The sequence below is a fragment of the Podarcis tiliguerta genome (assembly GCF_965153285.1).
Source record: "Podarcis tiliguerta genome assembly, chromosome: 6".
Lineage (NCBI taxonomy): Eukaryota > Metazoa > Chordata > Lepidosauria > Squamata > Lacertidae > Podarcis > Podarcis tiliguerta.
The window spans coordinates 7,393,781-7,420,414 of NC_139539.1; the positions used below are offsets into that span (position 1 = coordinate 7,393,781).

Sequence of the window (26,634 nt, forward strand, 5' to 3'; positions counted from 1 at the left end):
TAACAAATCTCTCTCTCCCCCCCCCCCCCGTTTTTTTTTTAGTTTACAAAGTTGCCCCCTCGCAAAGAAGAGGAAACTTCAAGGTGCAGAAGCAGAACATCTGGCATCCAAGAGGAAATCCCACCCGCTTAAGCTAGCCCTCGATGAAGGCTACAGCATTGACAGTGATGGCAGCGAAGAGGCAGAAGCGAAAGAGGAGTCTGTGACGGACGACTCCGAGGGCACGCTGGAGGAGGAAGAGGCAGAAGCAATAGACCAAGAGGAGGCCTGCAGCAGCTGTCCAGCGGAAGAAGGTGCCTTATTTCATTATTGGCTCGATTGCAAAGATTTACTTCATGGGTAGGAATAAGAAAGGGAACGTTGACAATCGATAGAGTGAGAGCTCCTCTAAATAATACGTAGATGCTGTCATGGTAGGCATAGAGGACATGCTAGCCAAGGAAGCTAGACATAAACTTTATCGGCTCTCACAAATCTAACAGGAAACTCCTGACTCCACCCAGAAGATGCAACTAAGTCCAGTGCCTCCTAGTGACTAAACTATATAATGACACTATCCACATATCTCATTTGGTTGGAAGTCGCTTCAGGTTGCCTTGGGCAAGATAAAACAAATAAAGATAACAAATTTTAGTAGTAGCAGTAATATTTTTTTTGAAAAAGGGAACATTTAAAATGTGGAACATTTGATGCTTCAGGTACAGTGGTGCCCCGCAAGACGAATGCCTCGCAAGACGAAAAACTCGCTAGACGAAAGAGTTTTCCATTTTTTGAGTCATTCCGCAAGACGAATTTCCCTATGGGCTTGCTTCGCAAGACGAAACGTCTTGCAAGTTCTTGCGAGTTTGTTTCCTTTTTCTTAAAGCCGCTAAGCCGCTAATAGCCGCTAAGCCGCTAATAGCCGTGCTTCGCAAGACGAAAAAAACGCAAGGCGAAGAGACTCGCGGAACGGATTAATTTTGTCTTGCGAGGCACCACTGTATTCAGCCACGAATCTCTAAACCTGAAAGGTTTCTAAATAACTCAACCAGAGGAAGGTACAATCTGAGTAGTAACATTGCTATGGGTGGAATGAAACTCACTGGGTGTCCTTGGGCCAGTCACTGCCTCTCAGCCTAACCTACCTCACAGGAGGGAATTAAATGAGGAGGGGGAGAACTCTGTATGCCACCTTGAGCTCCTTGGAGGAAAAAGTGGGATAGAGTTGCAATAAATAAAATAAACCCAACATCATGCTATTTAATTTTAACTACTTCCAATATTCACGAGGCCTTTGGTGCCTATTTTGCACTATCCACATTGTGCCTGGGGGCCGGAGGGGGAGACAGACATACCTTTCGCTTGACCCTAGTTACAGTAATGATACTGCCGTATGTGCTTTCAAGATGTTACCAATCTATTAGCACCTCTACTGTCATTAGCCAGGAGAACCTTTTCATTAACTGCAGTGGACACCAGTTCACCGAAAGACTCGTTGGCACAGCAACGAGAGAACTATTGGCAATAACCAAAGTTATTGCCTTGCTTAGCTTGGGGAGCCCAGATTCATTGCTTTCCCCCATGTAAATGAAGGCAACGCTGTATGTTTCCATTGACAACATCCTTCTGTGTGATATTTTCCACACATAAATATCAGTCTAGAGAGGCATTAGACAAAGCACACAAGTATCTAGTTGATGACTTCTGGAGGCATCCTGGGGAAAATAAATGTCAGGCACTGATGTTCATCTCATCAGAGGGAACAGTTTTAGGAAAGAAAACGGTCTGTTTACCTGCCATGGCTGAATGCTATAAATATGGCCACACCAGGAGCGTAATAGCAAGGCGTGGGTTTCGATCAAACCTTTAAAATTGGCTATTTAAATGTTTATGTGGGGGGGGTGTCCCCCAGCTATTCTTCCCTGCTTAAGTTGGGTTGCCACTTTTCAAAAAGTGGGGGGGGGGGGATTGGACATGGGTTGCCATACGTCCAGATTTCCCCGGACATTTCAGCAATCTCCGTCCGGTCACTGATTCTAACAGCAGAATCCCGACGATGTCCAGGAAATTCTAGATGTATGGCAACCCTAGCTTAAGGGCCAAAACCCCAAGTCACAACATAATATGGCACCCAGCCTGCTTCAGACCAGCTACAAGAGAAAACAACAAAGACCTAATGAAGAGAGCACAGCAAAGGTTATATTTTCTGAGAATCCTCCGGAAAAACAATCTCTCAAAGGACCTGTTGATGGCATTTTACCATTGTACTGTGGAGCGTGTATTAACTTATGGTCTGTGTGTGTGGTTTGGGAGCTGCTCGGTCAGGGGAAAAACAATACTGTCCAGGGTTGTAAAGACTGTGGAGAGAATAACTGGGTGCACGCTTCCCACCTTGGATCAAATCTATGCTGTCAGGTGCCATAAGAAAGCTGCAGAGATAGCGCAGGATAGTGCGCACCCCGGAAATGATCTCTTTCAGCTTCTGCCTTCTGGAAGAAGGTATAGGGTTATAAAGACCAGGACTAGCCGCCTGAGAAACAGTTTCTACCCAAATGAAATTCTGGTTCTAAACACAGTATAAGGAGTCTCTATAGTATATTGTATTTTTAAGTGGGGTTTCAGAGTTTTTAGGGGTTTTTGAAAGTCTTATGTAGATTTTTCAATTTCATTGTTCTGTATGGGACAATGACAATAAAGATATCGTATCATATCATATCGTATCAAGAAATAATTGCCAACTCTCTTTTATTTCTAGGCCAAATATCAGAAGGAACTCTTGCAGCCAAGGGGCAGATCTCCAAAAGCGAAGGACAGGTCTCCAACACTGGGGAGGACGTGCACTTGCTACATGAAGGAGCAGCGGAGGAGGAGGAGGAGGAGGAGGAAGAAGAAGAGGAAGAGGAAGAGGAGGCAGTTGAAGAGGAATGTGAAAAGGAGATCATCATCCAAACGGAGGATGCGGAAGAAGTCATTGAGGTCACCAGTGAACGCAGTAGTGATTTGTGCCTGGAACATCGGGATGATGAGGTGAGCTATGAGGAGTCTTGCAAATTGCAAAAGGAGGAGGAGGACGAGGAAGAGGAGGAGGAAGACAATGAAGAGGAGGAGGAGGAAGATGAAGAGTATGAGGAAGAGGAGGAAGAAGAGGAGGAGGAGGAAGAGGAGGAGGAGACATCGGCTGCAGTGATCTGTGAAGAAGCTCCTCACACATCTCAGGACTCCCCAAAAACCCACTGTGAAGGACAGATAGTCGGCTCCAAGCCTGAGTATTCTGTCATTGTGGAGGTGAGATCAGATGACGACAAGGACGATGATTGCCACTCCCAGAAATCCACTGTGACTGATGAATCTGAGATGTATGACATGATGACCCGGGGGAACCTTGGTCTCTTGGAACAGGCCATTGCTCTGAAAGCTGAACAGGTTAAGGTTGTGAGAGAGCCTGGCCAGCAGCTGGCCGGGGAGCATGTGAAACTTTTCCAGGTCGAGGACAAGCAAAACAAAGCCCTGGACTCCATCAGAAAGAGCTACTACAGCAAAGGTGAGGACGTTGCCCTTCCAGTGGCAAATAAACTGCTATCCCCACCCCACCCTGGTGGCAATGAAAATGAGTTTGGTAGGGTCTGGGAGCCCCATTCCTATAGATCTGTAACATCTGAATGCCCCTATGTCCCCACCAGCCCACCGTTCTCAGGGCCCATGCAAAGTTTGAATGGTTCCAGTAAATACAAAATAATCAGAGGATGGTGGAACAGAAGTAACTCATCTTCTGTCATGCTGTCTGTGTGAAGCCTAATGGAAAGAAGCAAATGGTCCCTGCAATGGTTTGGTCAATGGTTGTTTCTGCAATGGTGCTGCCATATTGTATTCTGCAACTTTCATTGGCTGCTGTTTTGTGTTGACCTCAGTACCCTACTGTGTGCTCCTATAAGTGACAAAGGAGTAAAGCCTTCAGAGTCTGCATACGCTTGAATATTCCCCCCACTCCTACTCTAGGGAAAGTGCTGCTTCCAGATGGGTGTTGCTTGTGGGATCAGTGTTTCTCATGAGTTTTTTTGCAGCATCCAAATGAAGTCATTGTCACCCAAATGCCAGCCTGTGTTTTTCCTGCATTTAATCCAAATTTACCCTTTCTGGGGGGAATCCGATAAGATTAAAAACAAAAACACCTGTTGCCAGCAATATCTCATTGACCCATTAAGCTCCTATCTGGAAGCACCTGGGGAATCCTCCCTCCATACAAGCCCTGCTGGATCGGTTGTCCAACATCCAGTCCCATATTCTGTTCTCACAGTGGTCAACTGATCCGTTGCCCGCAGGAATCCCACAAGCAATGAGTGCACAATAGCTCTCCCCAGCTACTGGCATTTAGAGGTACACTCTTTCATATACAGGAGGTCATAATGATACCGGAGAATAGAGTTTCCCATACGCTCATTGGGACTATTCAGTGAAGCAGTTCGCAAGAAGGTTTGGGGCAAACAAACATCCTAAGCATGCTTCATACAATTCTAATTCACCTGGGAAACTCATTGCCATTAGACATGCCAACAGACTCTAGCACAGATGACTTTCAGGAAGGATTATCTTCTTCTTTAGCGATCCCTCATAGCTGAATAAGATTGTCTTCCATAAACACGGTCTTAACAGTGAGTCCGTAAATGACTGTGGAGGCCAATTCTGGATCCACACGTCCTTCCACAGTGGGGACATTGGTTTCCGGGCATGAGTTGATCACAGTGTGGATTTGCCAAGCGTGTCTTCCTCTTAGCATGTTTCTCCCTTGCGTCCTGAGTTTGAGTGTCTTCAAAGCCCATGACACCTTTGGCAAAGGCTGTTCTCCAACTGGAGCACTTGCACGCTAGTGTTTCCCAGTTGTCAATGTTTATACTACATTTTTTTAGATTTGCCTTAAGACAGTCTTTAAACCTCTTTTGTTGACCACCAGCATTACGCTTTCCATTTTTAAGTTTGGAATAGAGTAGTTGCTTTGGAAGACGATCATCAGGCATCTGCACAACATGACCAGTCCAACGAAGCTGATGTTGAAGAATCATTGCTTCAACACTGGTTATACCAGTTCATGGAAGATAGCTCAATTGAAGCATATGAGCCACAGTAGCATAAAATACACCCAGGGGGTGGGTGACTGTTTCAGTAACACCTTGCTTCCTAAGGGTGTCTTGGGGGTTACCGTGGGAGATGCTGAATTAGAGTGATTTGGGCTAATCCATCAATCCATTCCTTAAATTCTTTGTTCGTATGTCCATAGGATTGCAATCCAGTAGCACAAGTGGCTACTTGCACGACTGCAGCTTAAATTGATCCATAGAATCAGACTGTAGGAAACATAAACCTGTACATGAGCTTCCCTCTATCATGGGTTTTAGGGGTAGTGCTAGGTAACAATATCTGAAGAGTTACCTATCTTTCCCAGAGCTGTTTGGTACTATTGGCTGACTCTTTCCCACTGATCTTTTGTTGTTGTCGTTGAGATGTACATTACTGTCCCTCTGGACTGGTGTCCCCCAACCTGGTGCCCGCCATATGTTTTGGAAGACAACTGCCATTGGCGCCAGCCACCATGACGGGCACTAGGTTGGGGAAGGCTGGTCATTAATTGTGTAAGTAAATTTTCACCTGAAATGAAATGCAAAAACCGATTCAGAGTATTCTTAATAAGACTGGTTTGATTTTCTTGTGGACTTTTTTGCACGTCTCATGATGTTCTTCTTGCACCCTCTCCTCCCTGCCTTTCCTAGATCCTTCAAGACCCGAGAAGCGAGAAATCAAATGCCCAACCCCTGGCTGTGATGGCACAGGGCATGTCACAGGGCTGTACCCTCACCACCGCAGTTTGTCTGGCTGCCCGCACAAAGACAGGATCCCTCCTGAGAGTGAGTGTGACTTGGAGTTATTTACAGGACAGAAATGGTCCAGCTTCTTCTTTTGCAACAAATACTACTGCTGAATGAATGAATGAATGAATGAATGAATGACAAATCCATCATCTCCAATGTGGAGAAGGGGGACGGGATGTTCAAGGTGCAGCAAGGCAAAGGTGAAAGTGGAAAAGAGAACAGAGCAGTTGGGTGGCAGCTGAGCAAACAGGGAAGAGAGGAGGGTCTGTGACCTAGTTGCTTCTGCAATGTTCTAGACCAGCCTTTCTCAACCTGTGGGTCCCCAGATGTTGTCGAACTACAACTCCCATCACCCCTAGCTAGTACAGCCAGAGCTCAGGGATGATGGGAGTTGTAGTCCAACAACATCTGGGGACCCACAGGTTGAGAACCGCTGTTCTGGACGCTTGAAGGCCAATCCCATGCCTGCTTACTTGGAAATAAGTCACAGTGAAGAAAGTGGGACTTCTGTTTCCTGCGATTTGCTACCAAATAAGTATACAAAGGACTGCACCCTTCGATAAAGTGATATCTTCCTTAATATGCTTGCATGTATGCAGGTAGACCCAAATTAATATCTGTTTTCTCTAAGCGGACATAATTTTGCAATGCAGTAAGCATTTAAGCTGTTATACTAACCGCTCAGTATGCCTGCTTAGTCATCAATGAATTTCAAAATGAGAAAGTCGATTTAAATCAATTGCTTACACCAAGTAGGTGTAGCTTCCTGGTTATTTAAATCATGGTTTAAAACAATAATTTAAATGGACTCAACTTAAATCAACCCACCTGCAATCAAAATTGGCCACATTCACTACATTTCGAATGCTTTCAGTGGGCAAACATTGTGGCACAGTGTCTGAAAAAATCGCCAAAAGGATTTTTTTTAAAAAAAATTGATGCCCAAAATGTTTTTTAAAACCACCCATACCCCTTTATGCTCACCCCTAGGTTCAAAAAAGACATGACAATGGCTTACAAAATGCCCTTAGTGTTAAGTTGTGACCTCAACATCATTTTGATGCCTGCGTGCCCATCGCACTCGTTTATGCTAGGCACTGTAGCACACTGGTTAAGAGACTGAGCTGTGAGCTAAGCTAGTTTTTCACTTCAGCTATGAATTCATTCAGTCGCCTCAGGCAAACCACTGTCTCTTAGTGCACATCCGCACAAGTTGTAAGCTAAAGGTAGTTGTGTGGTAAGCCTTTCTAAAAAAAAAAACTTTGAGAAAGTTCTTTGGGCACCCCCATGATAGGGGGCTGATTTTCCCTCTCCCACCCCCCACCCACAAAATGGCCAAAAGCGAGGATTGCAACATTTTTTTTCCATTGCTCTGTTTTCAAGGGAGAGGGTGCTTACGCATATACAGTACTTAACTGTCTTCCAGTGAATTAAGTGGAATTTCAGACTGATCACCTTCTGCTCAATTCGGCTGCTAGTCATAAGATACTGTATTTTTTGCGCTATAAGACTCACTTTTTCCCTCCTAAAAAGTAAGGGGAAATGTGTGTGCGTCTTATGGAGCGAATGCAGGCTGCGCAGCTATCCCAGAAGCCAGAACAGCAAGAGCGATCGCTGCTTTCACTGCGCAGCGATCTCTCTTGCTGTTCTGGCTTCTGAGATTCAGAATATTTTTTTTCTTGTTTTCCTCCTCCAAAAACTAGGTGCGTCTTGTGGTCTGGTGCATCTTATAGAGCGAAAAATACGGTAGTTGCCATACCTCTCAGCCTGCTACACCCCTGTTTTCTTAAACACAAAGTGAGGATAAGCCACCTCCGAAAATACAGTTTCTTAGAAAGTATTCCATCTTGTCTGGAATGAATCAGACACTTCATTCGTACTGATTTCCATGAAATGTTAAAGAGGGAAAGAGAGATGTTTGCAAATTATCTTTTCCCTCTTTTTTAAAAATTCAAACAGTATGTATGAGGCAGGCGTGGCAAAACACAAAGGAAATGGAAAAGTCAACTTTTTCCTGCTATTAAATATAAATTGGTATTGGAAAGTTTCATATACTTTCTCCCCAAAGGGCAAATGTTTGTTATTTGTGGGTTTAATTCATGTCTTCATAACAACATCACAGGAATCGCTGTGTGCATATATGAAAATAAAGTGAAAATCTGCCTTATCGGTTCACTTCAAAGGTTTTAGACTTGAGGGGAAATGAGACAAGGGGACATCAGTTATTTTCTCATATGTGTGATTTTTTTTTAAAAAAAAAAAAAGAACTGAAAAACAAATTAATTCCTTTGCTTTTAAGGTCATCACCGCAGGAGGTAGTAATCCTGAAGATTAAAAATATTTTTAAAAAACAAAACAAAATAAGAGACTATAGATAATTCCAATTGCTTGAAAGTACCTGAAACAGATAGGCAGGAGAAGCGCAATGCAGTAGGAAATATATATATATATATAAATATGTTTTTATCTTATTTTTTAAAATTCACATTTAAACTCATTCTATTACGGGACCAAAAAACCTTGCATGTGGCCTTCCAGGGCAGGGAGTTCTGCAGAGAGGGTTGGACTTTGGGGAACAAGCCCAGGGCTATGCAGGCTAAAGGTAAGGGTAGAGGGACCCCTGACCATTAGGTCCAGTCGTGACAGACTCTGGGGTTGCGGTGCTCATCTTGCTTTACTGGCCGAGGGAGCCGGCGTACAGCTTCCGGGTCATGTGGCCAGCATGACTAAGCCGCTTCTGGTGAACCAGAGCAGCACATGGAAACGCCGTTTACCTTCCTACCGGAGCGATACCTATTTATCTACTTGCACTTTGACGTGCTTTTGAACTGCTAGGTTGGCAGGAGCAGGGACCGAGCAACGGGAGCTCACCCCGTCACGGGGATTCGAACCGTCGACCTTCCGATTGGCAAGTCCTAGGCTCTGTGGTTTAACCCACAGTGCCACCTGTGCATTGGTTAATTTTTTGGTTGGTGGAGGGGATGTGGTTGGCTGTGCCTGCCCCTCCAATGCTGCTGCTGCAAGGGAATTCTGTTAAAGGAATCCAGGGGCTCGCCATGCTTTCGTCTGAATCCCTGGTGTGGGGCTTGGGCTGTGCAAGCCCCTGGGAGCATGCGGGGAGAGGTGAGGGTATGGTGCCCAGCTCCACTTTCTCCCCAGTATTGTTTTCCCTTACTGGTCCCAGAGTCGGCCACGACTGGACCTAATGGTCAGGGGTCTCTTTACCTTTAACCGCAACCTTACAAGTGGTGGCGATTTGTTACGCGGTAGGCAAAAACCAAATGGCACCAGCCAAATGGACAAAATTCCTACCAGGCCCCTGCCCCAAAAGCAGACGACTCCATGACAGGCATAGCAAGGTCAAATGCAAAAAGCCCTAAATTAGGGAGGGTGGGCGGGTGATCCGGTGCACGCAGCGAAAGAGAACGCTCAATGCTGCATGCTCAGTATATAAATCCTTGGTCCATCCCACAAATTGGCAACATCAAAATTTCCCCAGTAACTCAAACAGCTCAATCACTGCTATGGCCATCTATAAGATCCCACCCAACAACAGAGGGGTGGCCTGTCAGACCCCCACCGCAACATGTGCTCTCCATGAAGCAGAACACACTTTGCCAGCTTTGGTTGGTGCAGCTGAAGGATACAGAATGAGGTGCTCAGACGAGCCCAAACAACTGCTTGTTTTCTGAGACCTGATGAACCATCTGTTTTCTTTCTTTCTTTAATCGTGTTGTGGTTTCTCCCCTTCCTCCTCTGCATCCCTCCCCTTTCCTTTCCTTTCCTTCCTTTATAATAAAGTCTTGGCCATGCACGAGAATGTATTAAAATGCCCGACGCCAGGGTGCACCGGACAAGGCCACGTGAACAGCAACCGCAACACTCACCGGAGGTACGTGGTTCACAGCAAGAGCTCAAAATTATCCTAGAGCCAATTTAGAAACTGTTCAGGATAGGACAACAGAAGTCTTGGGTTCAAGAAGGCATTTTGGGGCAGAAAAAGGCAGATAACTGTTAAATTGTGGGTGAACATATCAGACGACACAGCGATTCTTCAAACAGCTCTTGTTTATTCACAGGCCAGGACAGAACTGAACTGAAGGGTTCAGTCAGCCTGCTTATATAGAGCTCCAGTACAATGTAACTGTAACAATTTTCTAAAACTATCCAATCACTGAACGTCACTTTCGATCCTTTATTTGCATAACTATCTACAGTATCCCCCTGCTGGCCCAGGTTGAGAACTTCAGTACATAACAATAACAAAAGCGTAGCATTTGGTGATTGTACATCTATGAACTTCTAGCCCAGATACAAGCAGTGCGAACCTACAAGAAAGATGATAACAATTCTGTCCTACCACATGTAGGCATATAGTGAAATGTATGTGCATGGAATGGTCAACACGTAATGATATTTGTATGGCTTAATTGCAGTGTAGGAATTCTCTTGTACGACACAAAGCGGTTTCAGAAACAGATTCTATAGATTGTAAGACCTATTTGGGAAGGGAATGTGTTATATGGAAATGCATGTAAGAATCTAAGCAATCTCTAAAAATCATTGTTTCCCTGGAATATGTTGAGAGCAACAGGATCAGGTTAGGAAGTGAACTCACTGGATCAAAGGTGTCACACATGGCACACACAGTTGCTCAGTTTGTTAAACGTTGTTTGTGCAGTGGGCTGGGGACAAGAAACGTACCCTTTTTTGTGGGCCTAGATCAGAAGGAAAAAAATAGATCTGTTTCTTCAATTAATTGAGAAGATCAATTTGGCTTTAAGCAGTAGCTAGCGAGCGAAGGAAAGTGAAATTAAAATCTCCACTGTTGCTGATGTGCAGGGCAAAGACTATGCTCCCTTTCTCAGTCCCTGTGGCCTGAAAGCTCCCCCACATACTCCTCTCCCCTTCCTGCTGGTGACATTCAGATTCCCTTGTATGGTAAATGATCAAGTGTGGCAGGCACAGGGCAAACTTTTGGCACAATAGTGGCACAAGCTGCTTTTGGGATGGATCCGGGTTCAGTCCTGCCATCAAGGTATCAGGAGCATGGACTGCATGCAGTAATTTGAGCATCAGAAAAAGGCAGATAACTGTTAAATTGTGGGTGAACATATCAGACGACACAGCAATTCTTCAAACAGCTCTTGTTTATTCACAGGCCAGGACAGAACTGAACTGAAGGGTTCAGCCAGCCTGCTTATATAGAGCTCCAGTACAACGTAACTGTAACAATTTTCTAAAACTATCCAATCACTGAACGTCACTTTCGATCCTTTATTTGCATAACTATCTACAGTATCCCCCTGCTGGCCCAGGGTGAGAACTTCAGTACATAACAATAACAAAAGCATAGTATTTGGTGATTGTACATCTATGAACTTCTAGCCCAGATACAAGCAGTGTGAACCTACAGGAAAGGACAATTCTGTCCTACCACATGTAGGCATATAGTGAAATGTATGTGCATGGAATGATCCCATGAGTTGCTTTGATGCTCGTATAGAAAATAACGCTGGGGTATAAGCAGCCAAAGAGTTGTGTCCAAAATCGTGCTAAGTGGCTAGTTCTATCAACAGAAGGATTTCTGCTTTCCCTCCTCCTCCCTGCATGTCCCCCCCCCCAAAAAAATGTTATGGGGGTTACCCCAACCCTCTGAAGCAGATTTGGGGAGGGTGTAGGATGTGCATTCAAGGATGAAAGAGGGGAAAGTTCCATTGTACGAGACTAATGGAATGAGTGTATTGGATAGTGACCTAAATCAATGTAGCTGACTATGGTTGTCAAGTTGCAATGTGGAGAATTCTTTTTAACTTTAATTCTGTTGCCCAGTTTCTTGCAAGGGTTTTGTGGCTCGTCTCAGCCTATGATTGCTGCCCGCCCTATCCAGTCCTCTCCTGCTGAAGCAAATTGGAATTTATTTTTGCCCCACGCCATGCAATTTTTCTTTATAGAGTATGTCCAGGTGGCAGCCTGCCAGCCCTAATTAACTGAACACATTTTTGCTGGATTATGCAAACATAGATTGCTTCCCAAAAATAAGATTGGTGGCCAGCTCATCTTAAGTCCTGGACTATGGCATTCATAAAGCTGCTATCTACATTTCAAATTGCTTTGGGGAAAGAAAGGGTGGAATTCAACATCGCACTGTTACAATTGTCGTCACTGTTTTATTTTTCATTTCGTTTCTATACCGCTTTATATTTTAAAGAGAAAAAAACCCCTCAAAGCATGAACACATCAAATGAAACAATCCAGAATAAAACAAATTCAAGCTTCAAGGAAAGTATTTCAGATCCCTCTCTGTGTGTCATTTTGCTTTCTCCGTACCCACTTGATTTATGTAGCTGCCACATAGCAGAAGAACTCTAGGAAGGCAGTGTGGTGTAATGGTTAGAGTGATGGACTAGAACCTGAGAGCACAGGGTTCAAATCCCCACTTGGTCATGAACGTGTCCAGAGGAGGGCAACCAAAATGGTCAAAGGCTTGGAAACGATGCCTTATGAGGAACGGCTAAGGGAGCTGGGCATGTTTAGGGAGAAAGGTTGTTTTCTGCTGCTCCAGAGAAGCGGACACGGAGCAATGGATCCAAACTACAAGAAAGAAGATTCCACCTAAACATTAGGAAGAACTTCCTGACAGTAAGAGCTGTTTGACAGTGGAATTTGCTGCCAAGGAGTGTGGTGGAGTCTCCTTCTTTGGAGGTCTTTAAGCAGAGGCTTGACAACCATATGTCAGGAGTGCTCTGATGGTGTTTCCTGCTTGGCAGGGGGTTGGACTCGATGGCCCTTGTGGTCTCTTCCAACTCTATGATTCTATGATTCTATGAAGTCATTGGTGCAAGAATTTCTGCTCCCCGGATGGAACAACCTCCCCTCTCCTCCCTCTGTGTGCTGTTCTAGGAGTACTTCTGACACCCCAGAACTTATATAGGGGAAGTAGAATCAGAGTTGGAAGAGACCCCAAGGGTCATCTAGTCCCACCCCTTGCAACGCAGGAATCTCAGCTATAGCATCCATGACAGATGGCCATCCAACCTCTGCTAAAAACCTCCAAGGAAGGAGAGTCTACAACAGGGGTCAGCAAACTTTTTCAGCAAGGGGCCGGTCCACTGTCCCTCGGACCTTGTGGGGGCCGGACTATATTTGGGGGGGGATGAATGAATTCCTATACCCCACAAATAACCCAGAGATGCATTTTAAATAGAAGGACACATTCTACTCATGTAAAAACACGCTGATTCCCGAACCGTCCGTGGGACGGATTGAGAAGGCGATTGGGCCAGATCCGGCCTTAGTTTGCATACCCATGGTCTACAACTTCCCGAGGGAGACCGTTCCACTGTGGAGGAGCTTTTACTGTCAGAAAGTTTTTTTGTATGTTTAGTAGAGAGGGGAAAGTCCAGTTTTGCTTGCAAGACTCACTGTGCCGGCTCCCACTAGATTTTAACCTCACCTCTGCCATGCAGTCACTAGATGGCTTTAGGCAAGCTGTCTCCCTTACCCTTCTTCCATTTCCAATATGAGACTAATATTTACTGACCCATTATACCCAGTTCTTGCATGGATTACAGCAAGCCAATGCATGTGAAGTACTCTGAACACTCTAGAGTAGCCTTCCCCAACTTGGTGCCCTCCAAATCTTTTTGGAGCACAACACCCATCAGCCCAGCCCAGCAGGCCGAATGGGCAGGGATGGTGAGAATTGCAGTCTAACATTGGGACGGTACCAAGCTGGGAAAGTCTGCCGTAGCAGACCCCCCAAAAGTCCCTATTTTCCAGCGACAGTCTCAGATTTACAGAAGCCATCCCGGTTTCTGATTTGATCCTGGAATGTCCCGCTTTTCCTTAGGACGTCCCTATTTTCATCAGAGAAATGATGAAGGGTGTGTTAGGGCACCCCTATTTTTCATCGGAGAAATATTGGAAGATATGCAGTTATGCAAACCCCATGCAAAGGAGATAAGTAACTATACAGTCATACCTCGGAAGTCGAACAGAATCAATTCCAGAAGTCCATTCGACTTCCAAAACATTCAGAAACCAAGGCACAGCTTCCAATTGGCTGTAGGAACTTCCTGCAGCCAATCGGAAGCCGTGGAACCCACATCAGATGTTCAGGTTCCAACGAATGCTTGCAAACTGGAACACTCACTTCCAGGTTTGCTGCGTTTGGCAGCCAAAACGTTTGACTCGCAAGGCGTTCGACTTCTGAGGTACAACTGTACAACCTTTAGAAGACATTTGAAAGCAGCCCTGTGTAGGGAAGTTTTTTTAATGTTTAATGTTTTATTATGTTTTTTTATATGTTGGAAGCCCCCCAGAGTGGCTGGGGCAACCCAGTCAGATGGGCGGAGTATAATTATAATTATTATTAAATAGGACGTCCCTATTTTCATCAGAGAAATGTTGAAGGCTTTGCCGTAGAGTGTAGTATTTCTATTATTACTTTCCTCCCTAAGATATTGAATTATTTGGGTAGGTTTGAACAATTTGGGGCAATTAAAACGTTAAAAGTTAAATAAACTTTGTGGATGGAGGAGTGTTAACGTATATAGAATTGGCTATATGTTATTGAATATGTTATTATTGATTATGCCACATTGTATCAGCCGACTGGGGGGTTTCACTGTTTGTATTTTGGTTGTTGGTAAAAATAAAAAAATAAAAACATTTTTTAAAAATGTAACACACACACAAAAAAAATTACTTTCCTCCCTTCCTCTCTCATGCCATTTTTCTGTTCCTTCCTTCTTTCCTTCCTTCCTTCAGCTTATCCGGGTGCCCAATTGCCGCTGCTGAAAAACTAGCCAAATCTCACGAGAAGCAGCAGACCCCAACCGGTGACCCATCAAAGAGCAGCTCAAATTCTGATCGGATACTCAGGTAAATGGACAAGCAGATCCCAAGCCACCTGCTCTTCTTCCCTCCCTCCCCTCAACCGCCACCAATAATATAATATCTCTGAAAGTACAGCAAGTCACCACTTATGCAAGTGCCAGCATATCTTGTTCCTGCTGGTGCTTTTCTTACTGTCAAATGTCTCTGCAAACAGTTATAAAAAAAGTGATTGATGTTTCTAGGCAGGGCATGGGAGGACAACGAATGGCTTCTGTAGCATCAATTAGTGCTGAGACTACAGGCCAAAGGGTTTTTCACAGTGCAGCCATACTGCGTCCGTACTGATTACACTGCATTGCAAACTGACAGAGAATTACAGCTATCATATTGACATTATGAGGATGGAGGCAGAAAGCCACAATCCAATATTTCAATTTCTGTTATATTGTTAACACATCCTCAAGCCCGTTTGTTTCTTACGACTGTGTAGCTTTCAGGAGCAGAACTTGTCTCTAATTTAACGATCAGAGAGTTTAACATGCTTGCTCCGTGGAATGGCTATGTTTTTGAATATATACAATCGTGATATATTTGAACAGGTAATGGCGGAAGATACATGGGAAAGCAAATGTCAAAAGATTTTGAATACAAGTTATAGGAATTGGATAGCACGGGGGGGAAGCCAGCCCAAGCATCCAAATTAGAAGGAATAATCTGTGCACATGGATAAAGATTTGAAGAGAGAACAATTTTGGGGAGGAGGGGTTAAAGGGGAGGGAGGAAGGGGGGGAAATAGGATTAATGAGTAGGGACAAAAGTATATACTGTTATATTAACAGTTGCCATTAATCTGATTTGAATTAATTTTATAATGAAATGATTTTAGAATGTTGTGTCATTTTACTGTTGTTAGCCGCTCTGAGCCCGGCTTTGGCTGGGGAGGGCAGGATATAAATAAAATATAAATATAATAATAAATTATTATTATTATTATTATTATTATTATGCAAAACGAATAGGAGGATGATTTTGATGCATGTTATTGTTAGATTTTTCGACTGAATGGGGTTTTTTTGTAAGTTATTCAATGTCCCAGGATGAAAGTGTGATTATAAAGAATGGAAAAAAAATATTAATAAAATTTAAGAGTATTAAAAAAAAATCCTTGCTCATGCTACCCCTTCACCAGCTGACTACAGATTGTGCCAGCCAGACTAGAAACGGTTATATGACACACTCACACACACATCAAATCTCTTCCATCATGGGCTTATAAATTTGGAACAAACTACTACACTATGGGTGGAATCCAGCATAGAGCAAAGTCTCTCCCATCAGATTTCTTCTTGCACAACAGAATATTCTTCCCTTTCTTTACCCCACAATGCACCCCTTAAATTTGTTCTATGGGATCCCCCAATCCTCTGGAACAAAATTGGGGGTGGCATGTTGTACGCAGGCATGGGGAAGAATGAATTCGTGTTGCGCAAGGGGAAATCCTTGCGCTTGACATGGTAGTTATAATCATTTTTTAAAAAAATTATTATAATTCTCTTGCAAAAAAACGCCCGCACCCCTGTTTATAATATTTCTTCCATCTCTAAATCTCTCCACGTGGTTTCCCCACAATAGATGTCATATTCTACACTCTCTTTGTTCAAAGTACCTGCTGCTTTCCTTCTCACGAACAAAACCCATAACTCATCTTTTGTCTTTCAAAAGCCTCCCTGTGAAATTTCACCCGGAATAGAAATGTTTTACGGGAGTCTCAGTGTCTTCTTTTCTCGTCCTCTTCAGGCCGATGTGCTTTGTGAAGCAACTGGAGGTGCCTCAGTACGGGAGCTACAGGCCCAATATGGTTCCTGCCACGCCAAGGGCCAACTTGGCCAAGGAGCTGGAGAAGTACTCCAAGGTCACCTTCGATTATGCAAGTTTTGATGCTCAGGTTTTTGGCAAACGCATGCTTGCCCCAAAGATTCAGACTAGCGAAACCTCACCTAAAGCCTTTAAATGTAAGTTGGGGCTGGTCACGGACACTGCTTTGGAATTGTCCTGGAGGGTGTTTTGTTGTTTCTTGTTGGTGGTGCATAAGTCTTGCCCTGTGCTGGATCTGATCCAAAGTCCATCTGGTCCAGCTTGCTGTTTTCACAGAATCCCCATGGTTTACCCACTGAACCAGGGGGTTCCATTTTGCTCTTGTGGCTAATAGTCACTGATAGACCCACAGTCTGTACATTAGTCTAATTCGTAAAACACAGCTAAGCTATTGGCTGTCACCAAATCCTGTGGCAATAGCTTTCATAAACTGATTACTTTTTTTGCAGAAGTTCAGCCTCTTGTCTATCCTGAACCTTCTTCTGTCAATCCATTTCATTGTGCAAATCTGTGTTTTAGTTATTTTCAATGGACGAATTGACTGTTACCTGCAAACATGTGTAATGTAACCCAACGGTCCTTTTTTGCCTTGAAAAAGCAGCTCAGTGTAGAGTTGGTGGGTGGGGGGCTCTTTAACCCTTCCCTGCCCAGTTTCTCTATTCCACATCAACGTGTAGCCAACTACTGGGTTTCAAACAGATGTTTGTAAGTACAGGCTGATCCTGGTGATAGTAGCCTTTGAAAATCAAGTACATAGGGTTATATCCAAATAAGTTCTAAGGACACAAGAAGAACGTGCCTGATAAGGCCAACATCCTATTCTCATGGGTAGCCCAAAAGTTGAGCCTGAACACTAGAGCATTGTCCCCTCCTGTAGGTCATATTTCAAAAAGTAGAAAGCAGGACACCTCGAAAGTTGCTGAGGGTTTTTTTTTAGGAATATCCAAAGATTGTTGATCCCCAAACTGTTGAGCTTTTTTCTTTTTTCTTTTTTTACAAAAATGCAAAAAAAAAAGTCGGTTGACTTGCCTAAGATCTAGGACAAAACACCACCTTTTGGAAATTCCCCCAGGATATCAATACTGCCTTTGAAATCTCAGTAATGTCCAGCAAAATCTGGCAGACATATGGCAGCCCTAACCTCTTGCACAGCCTTTCTCAACCTGAGGGTCCCCAGATGTTGTTGAACTACAACTCCCATCACCCCTAGCTAGCAAGGCCAGAGCTCAGGGATGATGGGAGTTGTAGTCCAACAACATCTGGGGACCCACAGGTTGAGAACCGCTGCTCTTGCAGACTCCAGCAAGCGGTATTCAGACACGTATTGGCTCTACAGAGCATAGCCATCACAGCCTTATCCTCCAAGAATTTAGCTAATCCTCATTTAAAGCCCTCCAGGTTGGTAGCCATCACTGTGGGTGTGAGTTCTCATACCGTATTGGCCCGAATATAAGCTGCACCCACAAATAAGCCGCACCTTTAAAATTCATGGGGGGGGGGGAGAAAGAAAATACTCACAAATAAGCCGCTCCCTTAAAATTCCGCAGAATTTCTCACCCGTTTCGTTTTACCGTATTTCTTTTTCGGCAGCGATATCGTAAAAGCCAATTTTTGTAAGGTCACAAATTTAACTTTCCAGTGTCGGAATTTGGAAAGAAAAAAAAAGTGTGGCTTATATTCAGGCCAATGCAGTAATTTAACTATGCACCTTGTGTAGAAATACCGTCCTATACCTATCCTGAATTTTCCAGCATTCAGCTTCCTTAGCTGCCCACAAATTCTAGTGTTACAACTGGGGGGGAGAGAGAAAATGATCTAGCCACTTTTTCCATGCCTTGCGTAATTTTATAACTCCTATCAAGTCAGCTCCTTCTTGCCTTCTCCCTAAGCTAAAAAGCCCCCAAATACTGCAGCCTTTCGTTACAGGGCGGTTGACCCACCCCCTTGATGATTTCAGTTGCCAGTTTCCAGTGGCGTAGCGTGGGGGGTGCAGGGGGGGCCGGCCGCACTGGGCGCAACATCTGGGGGGGTGCGCTCGCACTCGCAGCTCTCTGCCCCTACCTGGCTCACTCACTCTCTCTCACTGCAGTGCTGGCTGTGCGAATCCGATCCGAGCCGCCGGGTCGCCGCCCACTGTGGAGGGGAGGGTGCCAGGCGTGCGGTGCGGTGCGGAGAGAGAGCGAGGGACTATCTGGGGGAGGGACAGTGCAGCGGGGGGGCAAATTACTTGCCTTGCCCCAGGTTAGGGGGCGCAAATTACTTGCCTTGCCCCGGGTGCTGACAACCCATGCTACGCCACTGCCAGTTTCTGAACCTTCTTGGAAACGGCCCAGTAAAATGAATGACCAACTTAAACGAATCTACTCTGAGCAGGATGTGGTTGGAATCAATCCATTGCTCTCTCTGCACAGCCTTCCTCCTGGGATCTGTTTGTGTTAAGATGCTGGTTATATGTAGAGAGAGAGAGAGACTCGTGTGAATCCTTGAGCAATTGTTCCGTTGTGGGAGAGGAAAAGCTCTGTGCTTTTCTGAGGGCCAGGGCAGCATTTTGTTCCCACAAGGCAAAAAACTAGTGTGAAGTGTGCCCATTTTCATCCTGCTAAATGCGTTCCGGTGGGCGAGGGAAAGAAAAAGGACAGAGAGGCGAAGCTTTCCTCTTTCCCACCCCTTTGAATTCCTCAGAGGCATCCGGCAATACAGTTTTAATGGAGAAGATTGCAGTGTTCTGGGAACTTGATGGCGCACTCAGTTAGCGGCTAAACCTTTCACCCTTAAGAGGACCTGCTCATATATTTCTCGCTCTCCTCGACAGCCCAGTTTCTTTTCACATCATTTTATACAGCAGTGTCATTGGTTAAGAAAAGATGAAGAGCCTTTCCGGGACCAGATCAAAAGGTCTAACTAGTCACATTTCTAGTGACCAATTACCGTATTTTTCGCTCTATAAGACGCACCAGACCACAAGACGCACCTAGTTTTTGGAGGAGAAAAACAAGAAAAAAAATATTCTGAATCTCAGAAGCCAGAACAGCAAGAAGGATCGCTGTGCAGTGAAAGCAGCAATCCCTCTTGCTGTTCTGGCTTCTGGGATAGCTGCACAGCCTGCATTCAGTCCATAAGACGCACACACATTTCCCCTTACTTTTTAGGAGGGAAAAAGTGAGTCTTATAGAGCAAAAAATACGGTAGGTGCTTTGGGGGAGTCCAGAAGCAGGATGTGAATAGCCCAGCCCTGCAACATTCAGTAGCCTAAGCCGGGTTTCTGATAGCCCTTGTGGCTAACACTGTTTAGGGGAGGGGGGAAAACATCCTCTGTGAATTTATCTAATCTCCTCTTAAGTGAAGCCAGCGGTCATCTGTACATCTGGTGGCAGCAAATTCTATCAACTAATTACGCGTGGTGCAGAGAAGCACATTACTTTTCCTGTCCTAAATCTACGGCTAATTGATTTCATTCAATGACCATGAGTTCTATTATCACGAAGGAAGAGAAAACATCCGACAGCCACCTGTGTGCTAGATATTTATTCCAAAGCGACAATTCCTTTTGTTTGCTTTAAATATATATATTAATATACAGTGGTACCTCTGGTTACATACACTTCAGGTTACAGGCACTTCAGGTTACAGACTCCGCTAACCCAGAAATAGTACCTCGGGTTAAGAATTTTGCTTCAGGATGAGAACAGAAATCGTGCTCAGCAGGAGGCCCCATTAGCTAAAGTGGTGCTTCAGGTTAAGAACAGTTTCAGGTTAAGAACGGACCTCCAGAACAAATTAAGTTCTTAACCCGAGGTACCACTGCATTTTTGCAAGTTCTGTATTGGCAACACGGCTGGAGTTATTGCTCCTGAAATTCACTGCTCTAATTTTCAATTCTGCACAGAGTGTATTCAAGATTGTGCTGCTGAAACTTGCTAAATCCTTTCCCCACCCACACCCCGAACTGAAATCTGAAATGAGCAGGGCCATCTTTAGTATATGAGCCGCCGGGGTGCAAAAATCTGCCCAGCGTCATCGTCCCCTGTCCCCCGATTGCCGGTGGCCAGGAGGCAACATTGCATTCTCATGTGCTGCCCTTTCAGTTTTCACATTTGCTACTCCCAGCAGTGGGCACCTGGCACCCTCCCAGAATTCAGCGCCCGGGTGCCCCACACCCCTTGCACCCTCGGGTAAAGACGGCCGTGGAAATGAGGCATCTGGCTCCGGAAGCCTACTGCACAGGATTGATTTTTTTTATTTTATTTTTTTGCACCTGGTCCTTTGCCAACCTTCATACATCACCCCCCCTGTGTTACTCCCTTTTTGCAGCCAAACCTTTTCCAAAGGCCTCTTCCCCCGGCCACAGTCCCTCCAGCAGTTACGTGAAGAGCACTTCGTCTTCATCCACAGGCTTCGACTATTCCCACGATGCGGAAGCCGCGCATATGGCTGCCACTGCCATTTTGAACCTCTCCACTCGCTGCTGGGAAATGCCTGAGAACCTCAGCACCAAGCAGCAAGATCTCCCCAGCAAGGTGAGTCTGAAATGGGCTTCTAAACCAGGTAAAAAGGTAAAGGACCCCTGACAGTTGAGTCCAGTTGTGAACGACTCTGGGGTTGCGGCGCTCATCTCACTTTGCTGGCCGAGGGAGCCAACATTTGTCTGCAGACAGTTTTTCCGGGTCATGTGGCCAGCATGACTAAGCCACTTCTGGCGAAACCAGAGCAGCGCACGGAAATGCTGTTTACCTTACCACCGGAGCGGTACCTATTTATCTACTTGGACTTTGACATGCTTACAAACTGCTAGGCTGGCAGGAGCAGGGACAGAGCAACGGGCGCTCACCCCATCATGGGGATTCGAACCGCCAACCTTCCAATCAGCAAGCCCTAGACTCAGTGGTTTAGACCACAGCACCACCCATGTCCAAACCAGAGATATGAGTAATTGAAGGGACGGGTGTTAAAACAGAGATTTCCAGGTGAAGAATGATTTTGGATTGTTTCCAATAGCTGGGTAGCCATGACCAGCTATGGCCCTGTCCCATATAACCACCTAACTAACTTCCAGGGGATGAGGGGTACTTGAAGTTTAGTCTCAAGTGGCAATTTTGGTACATGTGAGGTTTGTACAGAGGAAGACCTTTATGGATCAAAATCAGCATATTGAAATACAGTTGTACCTTGGTTCCCAAACGCCTTGGCTCCCGAACAAATTGGCTCCTGAACAATCAAAACCCGGAAGTTAGTGTTCTGGTTTTCAAATGTTCTTTTGGAAGCCGAATGTCTGACGGGTGTTCCGCAGTTTCCGATTGGCTGCAGGAGCTTCCTGCAGCCAATCAGAAGCCGCGCTTTGGGTTCCAAATGTTTTGGAAGTTGAATAGACTTCCGGAACAGATTCCATTCAACTTCCAAGGTATGACTGTACCCTTGGTCTTTAGCAAGACCCGAGTAACTGCTGGACTGGGTGAGGCCGAGGCAATCCTTCATATGTCAGAAGTTGTGCCAATTGCACATCCCATTTAAGTTTCAGCTTGCAGGTGCTTCCAGATCCATATGGCTCCAAAAGCTTTCAGTCAACTTTAATATGTATGCTGCTGTGACCTTTATAAAGGACATTGAAGTGAGGCAGCAGGAAGTTGGAGGGATCAAAATATTTCTATGGCTTGCTCAACTTTAAATGCCAAAGTCAGTTATGCCCTTTGGACCAAGAAATTATGGGTAGATAAGACTTGCTTTGTCAGCATCATGCCAATACAAAATAAAATGTATGCTTGTAGAAAACTAATTCAAGAGTTCACCTGTTCAAATTTCCACTAGAAAAATATTTCCTGGACTAACACACCCCTTGTGCCAAATTCACATGGAAGCATTCTTTGAACTGGCATTGCCATGTTGGGCTTAGGCATTTATCTTTTGTGATTTGCATTTACAAAGGAAGTATTGTGATTGTGCAAATCATGGCAGTCTCAGGTATATGCCCCACCAGGAGGAATCTATCCATACAAGTGGTGTTTCCAATCAGCCCCTGTTGAGTGATGGGGTCGCTTCCAGCCATGAACTCTCCTGCGGGCAATTGTGTGGGTTTCACTGAAGTAGCCATAGCAGTTAAAAGGGACCAAATCTGCATCTAATGCAGTTGCCATCCACAAATCAGAACCCAAGCAGTCCACTGTGGCATAGCCAGACAGATGAGGCACACCGCATTATGGTGTCGGGACAGAAGGGTCAGGGCCGTCTTAAGCATATCCGGCACCGTGGTGCAAAGCTCTGTCCGGCGCCACACCCCACACCCCGTTTCCCAGAGTTTTTTAGGGAGGACGGAACTACCAGCGGGGCTGGAGGAGGCGGGCAGCAGCTGGAGGGCGGCTCCTCTGGCAGGGAAGAGGCGGAGGCTGGACGCAGTGCCTCCTAGCTCAGCTGGCCACTTCGTACCGTGGTGGCTACGGCAGATGGAGGCTCCAGGCGCGGTGATGCTTCGGTGTGGCGTGGTGGAGGCAGGCGAGGGTGGCGAGCTGATGCCGGGAGGTGCCACGTCCAGCCTCCGCCTCTTCCCCGGCGCCCTTCAGAACTTGGCGCTCCGGCGCCCCGCGCCTCTATGGGTAAGACGGCCCTGAACAGGGTAATAATAATAATACAGTGGTGCCCCGCAAGACGAATGCCTCGCAAGACGGAAAACCCGCTAGACGAAAGGGTTTTCCGTTTTCCGTTTTGAAGGTGCTTCGCAGGATGAATTTGCTATGCCTTGCGATTCCTGGGGTTTTTTTCCCCCTCCCAGCCTTTTTCCCAAGCCCCTAAGCCCCTAAGCCGCTTAACAGCTGTTCACTAAGCCGCTTATCAGCTGTTTGCTAAGCCGCTTATCAGCTGATCTAAGCCGCTAATAACCTTTTAGCAGCTAATCCGCTAATCCCTTAAGCCTTTAATAGCCGCTAATAGCCTTTTAGCAGCTAATCCGCTAATCCCTTAAGCCTTTAATAGCCACTAATAGCCGCTAAACCGCTAATAGCACTAATAGCGCTAATCCGCTAATGGGGTTGCTTCGCAAGACGAAAAAACCGCTAGACGAAGAGACTCGTGGAACAGATTCTTTTCGTCTTGCGAGGCACCACTGTAATAATAAATTTTATTTATATCCCGCCCTCCCCAGCCGAAGCCGGGCTCAGGGCGGCTAACAACAGTTAAATAATCCAACAATCAAATAATCCAACATTCTAAAAACAGTCCATTATAAAAATTACTTAAAATCAAATTAATGGCAACCGTTAAGCAAAATTCTGTGCAGGTTGCCAGAGGAGGGAGTCAGGCTGGGCTGAAGGTGATTGCAAAAGCGAAGTCAAGGCGGCTGTTTCCTTCCTTTCAGTCAATGGACATTGAAGTGGATGAAAACGGGACTCTGGATTTAAGCATGAACAAGCACCGGAAACGGGACAGCGCCTTCCCCAGCAGCAGCAGCTGCAGCAGTAGCCCCAGCATCAAGTCCCCAGATATATCCCAACGCCAAAACAGCACCAGTGCCACAAGCAGCACCATGACCTCACCCCAGTCCAGCCACACGTCCCGCCAAGATGAATGGGATGGGCCCATCGACTACACCAAACCAAATCGACAGCGGGAAGAGGAGCCAGAAGAGGTAAGTAACCACAGGGGCAAGGGCACAGCCAGGGCCGTCTTAAGCATATCCAGCATCCCTCCAGTGCCGCCACCCCCTTTCCTAGAGTTGTCAAGCTTTTTTAAGGAAAGGTTCCCCAGAGTTGTTGACCCTTTTTTTAGGGAGCTGACACCATGCTCACACATTATCTCTAAAGCAGGACTCATTCAAGACTCGGCAGTTCCTCTAATTCATCCTCATGATTCAAATTACCACATAAGTTGAAGCAATCACCAGTTTGTTGTTCTTTAAATAAATTGATAAAGGCCTGGTTAAAAAGGAACGTTTTTACCTGGCGCCTAAAGGTGTATAATGAAGGTGCCAGGCGAACTTCCCTGGGGAGAGCATTCTATAGATGGGGAGCCACTGCAAAGAAGGCCCCGTTCTCGTGTTCTCGAGGAGTAGGCACACACAGAAGGGCCTCGGGTTATGATCTCAGGGTCCAGGTAGGTTCATATGGAAAGAGGCGGTCCTTGAGGTATCCATTCTATAGAATCATAGAATCATAGAACGGTAGAGTTGGAAGGGACCCTGAGGATCATCTAGTCCAACCCCCTGCAATGCAGGAATATGCAGCTGTCCCAGACGGGGATCAAACCTGCAACCTTGGCATTCTATATACACATTTCCCAATCTGCCAAGAGTATCAGTTCACAGAAGCTGCTTCTTTGTTAACATTTTGCTGGATTAGATTATCTCATCCTTCTTTGAAAGGAATTTTATTCTACTAATCACCCCAGTGCCCTGAATTCCAACAGGCACATGAAATTCTGGGCACCAGGGGCCTGTAAATTATCTTCAACTGGGAACCACATTGCTGACTGGCTTCTTCTTTACAGCTCTTCCTATTTCCTTACTTTGCTTCCAGCAATGCAAGAGAAAAGAGAACAGGATTCGAATTAAAGCTCGGCCACTGTATTTGTCCCATGGCTCAACCCAAAGAAACGGCATGTTTCATTGGGGAAGGGGGCCATGCACACAGCTGCTGGGGAAATTCACTGAAATTAACATTGCCTCTGCTTGCCCCACTGAAGACACCCACCTCTTCAGCACTTGGGAAGAAAATGTTACCTCTTCAGCATCATATTCTAGTACCGTATTTTTCGCCCCATAGGACGCACCAAGTTTTTTTTTGGGGGGGGGGGGAATAAAGAAAAAAAATTATTTCCCCCCCAGGCACTTGTGGGGCCGACAGCGGGGAGAAGCGCTCTTCTCCCCGCAGCCCACCTTCAGATCAGGTCCGGGGACAGGGGGAAGACACGCTGCGCTCCCCACTGTCCCCGGAGCTTGTGGGGCAGGCAGCGGGGAGAAGTGCTTTTCTCCCCGCAGCCCGGCTTCAGATCAGGTACAGGGACAGCGGGAAGATGCGCTGCACTCCCCACTGTCCCCGGAGCTTGCAGGGCTGGCGGCGGGGTCTCCCCGCCATCAGCCTCCAAACCACTTCAGGAGACAGCGGGATGGTGGCGTTCCGCCTCCCTCTGTCCCCGGACCTTGTGGGGCTGGCGCTGGGGCTCTCCTGAAGCCTGGAGAGCGAGAGGGGTCATTTTTGGAGGGGAAGAAGTGCGTCCTATAGGGTGAAAAATACGGTATTTTAATTTTGTTTGACAAGCACTTGGGCCAGACAGATATCTTGAAGAAAGGATTGCTATAGAACAGGCATCCCCAAACTCAGCCCTCCGGATGTTTTGGGACTACAATTCCCATCATCCCTGACCACTGGTCCTGTTAGCTAGGGATGATGGGAGTAGTAGTCCCAAAACATCTGGAGGGCTGAGTTTGGGGGTGCCTGCTATAGGACAACAAGGTGGAGACTGAGTGGTTGGCTGCAGACCAATGGTTTAGTGTAAAGAATGATATGGTCTCTCCCCATGCGCCAAGTTGCCCAGACTGATGAAGTCTTCTTCTTGGGCTTAATGACACAGCAAGGCCAAAAAAAGGCCCTGTTTACTGCCACCTACTGGCAAAAGTAGTTTCACATCTCACGCACAGGCTTTCATAAAGCGTCGTAAACTCTCCACTGAGGAAGTCAGCAAGGACAGAGACTTTACAATGGGTGGGTGGGAGGGTGGGGGAAGGAAAGAAATTTGATCCAGTTCACATTCAAAGGCAAAACAGTACGTCAACTGAAACATAGCTACCCTTCAGAATTTGCACTTAGCCACATTTTGTGAGACAAGCAATGTTTCCAAAAAATAATAATAAATGCTTATATTATGCTAAAGTGTTCAGCGCAGAAATGAATCTGTTGGCGAAAACGGCATGCAAAAATGTGTTTATCGAGAGAAATTCTCAATAACATGCTGCTGAATTTTCATGAGGGCTTTAAACAAAAACAAAAAAATCTGCATACTGCTGCCGAAATGGGAAGAACTGGATTTAAGAATGGGGAAACACAAAACTGAGAGACGTCCGCTCCCCTTATGGGGAGGCGGTGTTGCGGAAGGGCAT

General features: G+C 45.7%; 1 protein-coding gene across 6 annotated transcripts in view; it reads left to right on the plus strand.

Annotated features, from left to right (window-relative positions):
- The window catches only part of MYT1 (myelin transcription factor 1), a 171,376-nt gene that overhangs the window by 96,607 nt on the left and 48,135 nt on the right, over window positions 1–26,634 (plus strand). For 3 of the 6 annotated variants that reach the window (XM_083447275.1, XM_083447278.1, XM_083447279.1), the window contains exons 6-13: window positions 43–293; window positions 2,735–3,520; window positions 5,742–5,876; window positions 9,642–9,732; window positions 14,613–14,726; window positions 16,479–16,693; window positions 20,949–21,073; window positions 23,899–24,168. In XM_083447275.1, coding sequence (XP_083303401.1) covers window positions 43–293; window positions 2,735–3,520; window positions 5,742–5,876; window positions 9,642–9,732; window positions 14,613–14,726; window positions 16,479–16,693; window positions 20,949–21,073; window positions 23,899–24,168 — 1,987 coding nt within the window. Of the gene's footprint in view, window positions 1–42; window positions 294–2,734; window positions 3,521–5,741; window positions 5,877–9,641; window positions 9,733–14,612; window positions 14,727–16,478; window positions 16,694–20,867; window positions 21,074–23,898; window positions 24,169–26,634 lie in introns of all 6 variants that reach the window. The other 3 variants (XM_083447274.1, XM_083447276.1, XM_083447277.1) reach the window with 1 other exon arrangement.